Source organism: Numida meleagris, chromosome 3 (assembly GCF_002078875.1).
Source record: "Numida meleagris isolate 19003 breed g44 Domestic line chromosome 3, NumMel1.0, whole genome shotgun sequence".
In the NCBI taxonomy this organism is placed as follows: domain Eukaryota; kingdom Metazoa; phylum Chordata; class Aves; order Galliformes; family Numididae; genus Numida; species Numida meleagris.
The window spans coordinates 8,815,158-8,825,954 of record NC_034411.1 but is presented as its reverse complement, the minus strand read 5'-3'; the positions used below and the strand labels follow the sequence as shown (position 1 = coordinate 8,825,954).

The window sequence follows — 10,797 nt, the reverse complement described above, 5'->3', positions numbered from 1 at the left end:
GTGCTGTGTTTTTCTTTGCCTTCAGTTACCCAGTATTTAGTAGATGATTAGTTGTCATTTGAAATGCGTAATTAATTTATTATAACTTCCTGCTGGAGACCAGAACTAAAAGGATAGAGTAATATTTGTGGGCGGCCAATCAAAACGATGGTAATGCAAAAGAATGGAGTTGACAGATTGTACCAGGGGGCTTTTGATATTGAAGCGAAAATGATTTTATGTAACCGTGTATAACTGACATATTCTGAGCAAGTGTGAGAACTTTCCTTCTCAGCCCAGCGTTATGAACAGTGTATTAATTGAAGCAAGTGTAAACTGAGAGATGAAAGGTTTTGATATAATTAAACTCGTCCTGGAAGCTAGAAAGCTATGTGGTACTGACGCAGAGGAGGAGGAGGAGGATTGAGAATGCACCACAGCTTTATATATATATATATATGTCTAAATGCAGTTTTTCTATCTTTTTATAAACGGTGCAGATGATTATTTTATGCAGATTATGCTGAAGCGCTTTAATTAAAAAAAAAAACAACAACATTCAGTTTCATTCACATACTAGAGGGAAACTCTTCCCGCCTGAAGAGCTTTTTCCCTTTCTCCTTGAAGGACTTTTGTAGCTCTGCAATTACTGTTCTAAGAGAGCTTAATTTAACGAGGGCATATTCTTAATCTCTGTTATCGTATCACATACAGTCCAAAACCTAAATAAAAAAAATACTGTGAAAACCAAAGCACACGTCACACACGTGCGCCTTCAGAACAGAGAATTACTACAAATTAGCTCGTATAATCTCTGTGTAAGCCAGTTGTCCCTTGAGAATTCTTCACAGGTTGTTTTTCTCTCCGCCCAGGTGTTTGCGACCAGAGTTTTGGAATACATGTAGCAGAGCTGGCAGCTTTCCCAAAACATGTGATAGAAAGCGCAAGAGAGAAAGCACTGGAGCTGGAGGAGTTTCAAGACATTGGCAGGCCCAAGGATTCTGAAGGAGAGCCAGCAGCCAAGAAATGCTACAGAGAAAGAGAGGTTTACTAACAGTATTTTTTTTTTTTTGCCCGTTTGTTTACTTGGGGTAGCCCTAGCAAAATAGTTGTAGGACTGATTTCCACGAAGCACGTGCTGTCTTACTACTCGCTTTGTGTTTTGCCTATTGTCAGGCTCTCTGTGCCTTTCTTAACATAAGCATATAAATCTGATCACAGATCTTAGCTCTGGCCTGAAAACTTGGCAGCTTTGTAACTCATTTTTCCCTTTTTACAGAACAATTGCAAGCTTGGTAATGCTCCATTATATGGAAGCCTTGAAGCGTTAATCCACATCCAAAGCACTTTCTACATTTAAAATCACTTCGCTTTAGACAGAGGCTGTTCCTTTATTTTCAGTTTTGGAGGTCCACACATGTGTTTTTGGCTCAGTAAGAATCTCATGTTACTGGTGATTGATCTCTGGCTTGTTCTGCCAGTTGGTATTGGAACTTCCCCTCCAGCTGCATCAGCAGCTCTATGACCTTTCCTTTGCCAACTTGCTAGGTATCATGGTGAAGTATTTTTCAGTTCAGTTGAGTCTGGCTGCATGATTTTAAATTGATATAAATTAAACTGATGCGGCAAATGCTTCTGACAAATACCGTGTCATGTTTTATTCTTTGATAATTCATAACATATTTGATAATAAATAATAGATCGTAAACTCTCTAGGCACTAGAATAGCGCAGCGTTACAGGTCTTTTCCAGGCAATTTGTCTGCCTTTGTTCACATCATGTTCAGAGAGACAGCCGTGCTATTTTATTTCCAAGTGCTTTGGAGACTTCTGCACTGAAAGCACTCTGCATCAGTTGTAGATATTAAAATCAAAGTACAAATGCTTCGTAGTAGAGTATTAACATAGAAAATACAGAGGACTAAGCAGAAATCTGTGTTCTGGCCAAATTGTTTCTGACACAGCAATCCTGAACGCTGTCCGCTGACATGTTTGTTCTCACTATTCAAATTGTTTCGAAGTTGTACTTTGCCTATTTGTATAAAAGCATATGCATAAAGCTTAATTATCATCTTTTCTCAGTGGTGACAGCCACTCTCCAGTTGCTTGGTAACAGTTTGTTCTTTCTTTTTATGTATGGAAATGTTGATTCGGATTTACAGTTCATCCAAAAAGTAACATGGCCTCTCCCAGGCAATTACTGCTCTAGCAATCTTCTCCTAATGTGGTTACATGATGGAATTAAATGTGAAACATGCATAGGAGCTCTCAGTGTTAAAATTAGTCTCTGCCAGTCAACTCATAGTTTTTGCTCATGGATTGAAAGGGGAAAGAACTCCCAAAACCAGTGTAACTGGATAGTACATAATAGCAAGTGCATAAATAATGTGGTTTTGGCTGTGAAAAGCTTCTAATGCTGAATAGGACTTTATACAAAGATACAATTTGGAAGTATCCTGCTTGCAGTCTGACTGTTTTTTCTGTTTTCTCTTTCCCATCCTTCCCCTCGCTCTGTTTTAGGAAGGCGAAAAGATCATTCAGGATTTTCTCTGTCAAGTGAAAGCATTGCCCCTGACAGATATGGCAGAAGAAGACATCAAAACCAAGCTGAAGCAGCTGAGAGCTGATGTGTTGGCAAAGAACAACAGTTTCGTGAATGAAATCATTTCCAGAACAAAAGTTACACCATGAAAGATGTGAGAACAGGATGCAGCTCCTGAAGGTTTTTTTTTTAACTGACTGCAAGAACTACCATTTTCTTGTCTTATAGTTTTTACACGCTATCATGTTTTGTACGGATTTATGTAGGCTTTTTTTTTCCTTGGATTGTAATTATTTGTTAAAAACCTAAAAATCTGCTCCCATTCTTTGCCAGGTTCCTGCTTTAGCTCTGATCTCTTGTGTTCTCTTAGAAATTTTCAATAAAATGCTTTTTTTTTGTATTGAGAGAATTATTGACTGTGCAAGCAAATCATGTAACCTTTTGCCAGAACCAAAGTGTGCTAGTAAGTATAACCCTTTGAATAGCATACAGCTGCCACAGCCTTGAAAAACAACATCCCATACTCAAAATCTTTTTCCCATACGATTACGTTGATTAATTCAGTGAAGTTTTAGTAATGCTCTATTAGTGCTCCATTAGAAATAAAACATCATAACGTTTATGGGTGTACCCGGGTGGAGCTTTGGAGGAATCATAGAATGTTTTGGGTTGGAAAGGACCTTTAAGATCACCTAGTTCCAACCCCCTGCTATAGGCAGGGACACCTCCCTTTAGACCAGGTTGCTCACAGCCCCATCCAGCCTGGCCTGGAATGCTTCCAGGGAGGGGGCATCCACAACCTCGCTGGGCAACCTGTTCCAGTGTCTCACCACCCTCACAGTAAAGAATTTCTTCCTGATATCTAGTCTAAATCTACCCTCTTTCAGTTTAAAGCCATTTCCCCTCGTCCTGTTGCTCCATGCCCTTATAAAAATCCCCTCCCCAGCTTTCCTGTAGGCCCCCTTCATTGTGTTTGTTTTATGCATGGACAGGTAATGCTCGGGTGAAATACCTACAGGCCTGCTCATCGTGCTTGGGTAGCGGTACCTCTTGCATTTTCTGGTGGCTTTGTAATGTAAGCATAGGCTGAGGTGAAGTTACAGTTGAACAGGATCTTCTGAGTTGGTCATGGTTTGTGAAGTCTGTCTGTGAAGAAAGAACACTGATTGTTACCTGCTACTACTCGCACTGAGGCATTTTGAAAGCATTTGGATACATGCTTATATTCAGAAAATTCAGCGTTTTAAATTGTAGTTCTAGAATGCTTCACCTGTATTTAAAACCGTCAGTGGTGAAAGATTGATGGGAAAAGGTATTTATCATTTAGAGATGGCAATAAAATTATGCCAAAGATACCATGAAAACTCTTGCTGTGTTCTGTAGCAGAGATGACATCAGTGGGTGTGTGCTGGGGACAATGGTACTGCGTCAGGGCTTGCTCTCTTGCAGCAGTCTGCATTAACTCCTTTGTGCCCCTTGTTGGAACGTTTAGTGCTGTTCAGCTTGCTGGTGGATAGCATTTCTTTGCTGCTAGGCTAGAATTTGGGATAGATGTCTGGTGCCTGTGATCTTCTAAGAGTCCTGAGATATCCTTGGTCCTACCAGAGATGTCCTTTGGTCAGTGTCCCATCCCTAACCAGGGCAATAGCCATGATAGAAGGGTGTTTTCTGGGAATTTCTCTGTTTTCCCCCCTTGACCATGTGTGAACTCTCTTTGTCTACAACACTGCTGAGGTGTTCCTTGCTCACTGAGCTATTCTGCTCGTTTGCTTTGAGCTTACTTTCTAGTTTTATTCTCTGGGGTCTCTAGTTCTAGTCAATGCGCCTCTGTACCACACAGAAAGTTCCGCATCCCAACAACAAAAAGGATTCCATTACCTCACTCTCATCTCATGCTTTTCAGCATTTACAAGGAAGAAAGCTGCAAGGTGATGGGTTTTTAAAACTCATCAACTCATCCTCTGTCTACGCAGCACTTCCCCGTCCCCCGTTCCTGGGTGTGCTGCTGCCGCCGGATATAGGCGAGAGAGGACTGGGCTCAGTTTAGTCTCCATATGCCACTGCGGCTTGCAAACTGGGTTACAGTCAGTGCAATTTCATGTGAGCAGGAGGATGGCTATTTTTGCTAATTCCAATTTAGCTTTTCTTTCAGAAACATACCTGCAAGGCAGAAGCAATTCTTGGCCTGCTCCAGTTATTACAGAACTGCAACAAGAACACAAAGACCATCACAGCTTCAGAACAAAATAATGGAGCTACTGAGGGGCACTGGGCCCCTTCTGTTCAGCCTTGAATAAAGGTGCAAGTTTCTCATAGGCTTGAGAAAGCCTGGCACTGCATTCTTATTGCAGGTGCGGTCTTTTTAGTCTGTGCAGTTATTATTCCATCTACAAGGCTCCTTGAGAAGAAAATGGCATCTGGTGAGGTGAAATAAAAGAGCAGATGTGATCAAACACTGAAAGAATTCACTTTTTTTGATCGCTTTCCCACCCACCTTTCAGTGACCAGCAAGTTACCAGCATGCAAGAACACGACACTGGTTTTGCCTTTTGGTTTGTGGTCAAGAGCTGGTGAGCTGCTTGGTGGTCAGCGTGCTTCAGTTACAGCTGGAGCACTTGAGGATCAAGCTAACAAATCCAGAGAAACCAGCCAGCCACTGCTGGGACTCAGCTGTGCCACATGCCTATTCCTACTTGCAACTGCGCAAGTTTATCTTAGACAACAGCACAGGCGATAAATGGCTCTGTATCTCTTTTCTGCATTGGAATCAAGGTAGTTTTGGAATCAGAAATTGCAGGAACAGTTGAGTCCTTGCCCACTGGCAGATGGCACTAAAGCTGGCTGGATAAGAATTCCAACCTTGAGACCTTCAGATGCCTGTGGTTCAGCCTCTCCTTTCACCTGTTCATGAGCAGCAGGCCTGATACTGGCATGGCCTTTGTGAACGTGGGTTTGTGCTTGCCAGCTCTGGTCTGAGCTTAGTTTGTGCAGATGGTCCAGCTTCATAAATGCTGTGAAAGCAGCCAGGTGTGCTGGTGGTCTAATCCTTCCAGATTCAGTGAAGCCTGCACAGGAGCTTGTTGTTCTGGAGATCCTCTGCTGAAGTCCAGCACTGCATGCGCAGTTTTATCTGGTTTGATACAAGGTGAGGGTGACATCATCTAGTCATTACCTTTTGTTAAAACGAAGTCACCAAGACTGGATATACCTGTTGGGAGTTTACATGGAAACTTCAAGCATTTATGAAGCAAGCTGTAGACTACAAGCAAAACACCTGCGTGGCTGGGTGGCTTTACTAAGATACTCCGTCTTCCAAGGGAGAAAGGGTGTCCCTCACAATGCTGCCCATCCTGAAGTGCTGGGCATAGCCCCAGGCTTTTCCTCATCTGCCATCTCCCAGCAGAGCTAAACTGGCTGTAGCAGATTTCAGTCTTATTCCCAGTCTTCAGTAGCTTTTTTTTTTTTTCATTCTTCTGCCAGGAAGTAAATGTGTGAAAAGGAAATATTGCAGAACTGTGCTTCCTATGTTATGGTGCACCACTGGTTATAAATTTTCTTATTAAAAAAAAAACAAAAAACTGCAGTGCTATTTCTCTTTCTGCTGTAGAAAGACATGAGGTTAGCTCCCAGTAATCTCTCTTGTCAGAAGTGCTAAAAAGGTGTCAACTGGAGGAGCTGCATGAAGTAAATGTGGTTTGTTTGTTTCTTTGTTTTTCTTCCCCCCTCCTGAGATCAGTGTCTATTGGTTTGGTCCATGGATCTGTGCTCTTCTGTTCTTGGACGTTCTCAGTGGTTCTATTTTTCTCAAATACTGGTTTTGGAGGGATTGCAGCAGTGCAGTGAAGGCTGGAGGTACAGTCAGTGACCAGATGCTCATTTATCCTGCCTACATGAGAAAGAATAACTGTCCATGACTTTGATTTTCCTGTCAGAAGAAACCAGGTGAGGTGCCAGGCTACTTAAAGATGTTTTATGTGTACGAGTTTTGAGGGGAGCACTGTAAGCAGTACACTTATTTGATATTTAAGATAATGCCTAAAAGTGTGCTCTTTGGCCCTTCCAGGAGAGGGAGGTGTGTGAGGGGTGCTTGGTGTGAACCCCAGCACTGCTGTGGCCACGGCACCTGGGCCAGTCTCTCTTCAGGATTGTTCTGGCCATCGGTACAGCCATCACCTGCCCATTAAACCAGAGGAAACCAGGAGCAGCTGGTACATCTGCTGCTTTGGGGAAAAGTAGGGCCTCCATTTTTGTTCTTTAAATGCATGGCTCTACACCTCTGGTGCTCTGCCCACTGCCTTTGTACAGAGCACAAATCAGCATGTGGTGCTGCCCTTGGGCTCAGGCTGTTGCACAGAGCTTGTCTCTAACCCTATGGAGATACAGATATGTCTGTTGGTTTAGGTGGGACTGGGGGACTGCAGGTATGGGAGAATACCATGTGTCCAGATCAGGGCCACTCCAAAGCATCTGTCTGTACTGAGTGTACAAGCAGAACGGGGAGATGCCCAGAGGGGCATGTGCGCGACTGTCACTTAATGTCAGCTCCCAGGCTCAGCATCACTTAATGCTGAACTGCTGTGAAGTATCTTAATGGGAGCTGCTGTTTTCTCTTGCCTCGCTTTGGCTCAGTCCATTAGATAAGAACTTCTTGGTTAATTAAGAGGAAAAAAAAGGAGCAAAGCAATAATTAAATGAAAATATGAAGCATGTACAGCCAGAGGGCTCTTAACTTCTTAACCCTCATTGCAATTGACTGTAAATGTGGCCATGAAACTAAAGAGGACAGAGAGCAGGAGGCAGCTCTTGGTACCTCACTCAGCGTCTCCCAACAGAGGCAACAGACAGGGAGAACCTGCAGCCATCTATCTTAGTTACATTGCATATCGATCTCCTGTTCAGCTATAACAAATTCTACTGCCTCAGCAGCATGAGCAAGCAGAAAATATCACAGTGGTTGTTCCAACAAGTGGACGACCCATTGACCAGCAGGGGCAAGGGATCTGTGCAGGGACCCTGCAGGTCCCATGGACCATGACATCTGGCTGCATTGGCAGAGAGCTGGGTGACTTGAGGTAAATGTTGGCAGCTGGAGCTTGGTCTGGGAAGCCGTGCTCCCAGAGCTGTGGTTGTGGCATACTGATCGTTGATGGGATAGCAGAAAGATACTCAAGGGTGTAGGGCTGAAACTGATAATGCCTTGCTGTAATTTCTGAGGATTTGAGAAGAAGAAGATTCTGAAGATTTGAGAGCAAAGATGACTGGTAGTGCTGAATGATGTTGTGGCCCCTGAGTCTGTTCTCTGTGCTCCCCAGGGAGATGCTGTTAGACACCAGGGGTCAGCCAGCGTTGGGGGGGAGCAAAGTAAGCCTGAAAGCTGGACTGAGGCCCCTGTGCCCGGCACTGAGCCAAGGGGCTGAGAGGGAGAGAGCTGTCACCAAATCCTGGCGTGGCACCATTTCTCCTCACATTTTTTTTGAGCGGAGACAATTTCCTTAAAACCCTTTAATGAAATTATGGTTTTAGAAAACATCTCCTAAGTATCCTCTGTTGGAGTTGCCATGTATTTATTTGATTTGGCTTGAAGGGCATCCAGGAAAATGTTCTTGGGTGCCTGAGCCCAACAGGCCCTTTGGCTCAGCCCAGGGCAGTGCTGATGGCACTAGGCCTCATGGCGGCCTACAGCCCCTCACAGTGTGGAGCTCTGGTCTTTGTGACAGCGACACGGCCTAAGGGGACGGCACGGAGCTGTGTCAGGGGAGGGTCGGGGGGGTTAGGGAAAGGCTCTGCCCCAGAAGGCGGTGGGCATGGCCCTGATGCTGGAGCTCAGGGAGTGTTGGGACAGCACTCTCAGCCATAGGGTTTGGGTGGTGCTGTGTGGCGCCTGGGGTTGGACTCAGTGATCCCTGCGGGTCCCTTCTGTTTAGGATATTCTGTGATTCTATGAGTTTGATGAGAGCTTGAATTATTGTGTACACTAAGCCCTGCTCTCTGCTGTGGAGGTGCAGAAAGGGTTTATTATGGCAGGATGTACCCACCAAGCTGAGCCAGCTCTCAGGGCTCTGCCTGCTGGCATGAGCCTTCCCGCCCCCGCGATACTCAGTCTGCTCCTTCCCTCAAGTATCCCAGCGGGACAGCAGGCAGAAGTACCCATGACACAAGGCAGAATTTGGCACCGGTGATTTTTCCAGTTGCTTTGGAAAATGAACTGGTGTGCTCGAGCAGCAAAGCGGCTATGCTATTTCTAGGGATTTCCAGCACTGCCCGTCCACAGCCCTTGATTTGATTTCTGTGTCATCTCTGGTGTTCTGTAGGTGAAACCAGCCAGAAAAGAATGAATGATCCCTAATGGTAGTTTTCATACGTTCTTTTGAAGTAATTCTTTTACAGCAAAGCAATAGAGATCAAAACGCATTCAGCTTGAGAGGTAATAGCCTATAAAAATAACTAAAAAGTTAGTGCATTGACTGTTCAATGCTTAGATAGAAAGTAAAAAAATAAAAGTAATTCTCCTGATAGCTTGTAAGAGTGCTGATTGATGCAGCTGTCTTTTCACTTGCATTTTCAAAAGCCAGAGCTATGCTTTTTTAAGATTACTTTGATAAATGGATGTTTTGTTAAAATCCCACTGAGCTGAGACGGTTTCTGACTGCTTCCTTATTCCTAGCTCTGATACCCACAGGATAGAAGGATTTGTGCCTGCTGGTGCTCTGTGCGACAGCATCCTTCACCCCTCTCACTTGCCTTTAATCACGTTCTCCAGTTCTCATCGCTGCAGCCCTGCCATCCTATTTCACAAGCTTTGCTGTCACAAGGCTGTGTGCCTGCCCCCACCTGAAAGCGCTCGGCTTGGAAGCACCTGGAAAATGCTGGATGCTGTCAGTTTCTGTTGGAGACCAGGTGCTCAGGAGCTGTAGGGTTGGGACTCCTGTTGTCATCATCCCAAGTAGAGAAACTTGCTGCCTAAGATGTTGGTCTGGGGCTTGAGGATCAGTTCCAAAGTTCTAATTGTAATGTGGAACTCCCGTGTTGTGGCAGACAAGTCCTTGAATCTCCGGTGTCTGAGTTTCTGCACACGACAGATAGGAAATAAGGATGGAGAAAACCTCTCATTCAGAGGCTCGAGAATCAGCTTATGGCTGTTCGTGAGACACTTGGAAATTACAGGCAGCAATTACAGTGGCGGGAGGGAAAATGACAGAGGATCTGTTCATCCGTGGGCTCCTAACTATTGATAATGCTGTGTTTGAGAAAGGTAATTGCACTTCAGAGGAAAACAGTCTCTAAAAACGAATTCCTGATGGCTCATGTTTTGTTGTCTTTTTTTCCTCTAAGGCACTGTGCACACAGCCTGTAGCTGCCAATAACCCATTCCTAGTGCAGGGTAATTTCTGTTTTAATGATCTCACAAATCTCACAGCAATGTTTCCCATCACCTGTTAGATCTATTGAGAAATATTTCATTTCCTGTGTAATAGCATGGCTGATTCTCATGAGGTTGCTTAATTACACCTACGTTTTGGAAGATGAATGAAAAATATAAAGATTGGTAAAAACTAAAAACGTTACTTACAGTCATGAAGAGCCAAGGGCAATGATTCAGCCTCATTATATGTGTATGAACAATCTCTTCCAATGTTGGCTCCTGTTTCTGTATAACTGCTGATGGGTTTTACCTGATTTGCAGTGATTTCAGGAGTAAGCGTTAACCTCCCAGTGTAATCCAGATTAATTGGTCTGGTTTTGCATGGGGGAGAACACTGCAAATCCACAACAATGTAACAAGATGGAGATAGGGACCCTGTACAAACCCCAGGGAAGTGGTGCTCATAGCAGCAGCATCCATGCTGAGTGGCAGTGGGCTTGGCGCTAAGCAGCTGGCAGCTCCCCTCTTGGTTCTTGTCCAGCACAGCTCCGCTGGCTGCTCCTCTCCCTTCTTTCCCCTGCCTATCAGGGGAACAATTCCATGTGCGTTCTGGCAGGCAGGAGCTGCCAATCAGTGCTCACAGGTGGTGTGTCTGGCCCAGGTGCAGCAGGAGCTGGGCACTGGCTTTGGCTGGCGCTTATTTCAGTCAGATGTAGAGGTGGGGGCAGCAGCGTGGGACTTGGCTGGGTTTATGAACCGGAATACTTTCTCCTTTGCTTCTATGTTGCCTAGTGTGATTAGCAAATCTCCATATTCAAGGCAGTAATGTTTCTCTGTTTGCAGTGTGATTTTTTTTCTTAATGTCTCTTTTTAATCAATAGCAAAACTTCCTGGATTTATCTTAATACCCCGGA

At 44.4% G+C, this 10,797-nt stretch overlaps 2 protein-coding genes across 9 annotated transcripts in view; one reads left to right on the top strand and one right to left on the bottom strand.

Annotated features, from left to right (window-relative positions):
• MSH2 (mutS homolog 2) overlaps nt 1-2,929 on the top strand; it is a 29,864-nt gene extending 26,935 nt beyond the window's left edge. Inside the window, exons 15-16 of the mRNA XM_021391787.1 lie at nt 852-1,024; nt 2,499-2,929. Coding sequence (XP_021247462.1) covers nt 852-1,024; nt 2,499-2,669 — 344 coding nt within the window. The 3' untranslated portion in view covers nt 2,670-2,929. The remainder of the gene's footprint in view (nt 1-851; nt 1,025-2,498) is intronic.
• Nucleotides 1-10,797, bottom strand: part of KCNK12 (potassium two pore domain channel subfamily K member 12) — a 51,324-nt gene that overhangs the window by 20,829 nt on the left and 19,698 nt on the right. For 3 of the 8 annotated variants that reach the window (XM_021391798.1, XM_021391799.1, XM_021391800.1), the window contains exons 3-4: nt 4,681-4,725; nt 3,537-3,666 (exon numbers count right to left, since the gene is read on the bottom strand). The exons of 1 other annotated variant lie outside the window; for it this stretch is intronic. In XM_021391798.1, coding sequence (XP_021247473.1) covers nt 3,618-3,666; nt 4,681-4,725 — 94 coding nt within the window. In that variant the 3' untranslated portion in view covers nt 3,537-3,617. Of the gene's footprint in view, nt 1-3,378; nt 3,667-4,680; nt 4,726-10,797 lie in introns of those variants that run through there. 4 more of the 8 variants (XM_021391801.1, XM_021391803.1, XM_021391809.1 and 1 more) reach the window with 3 other exon arrangements.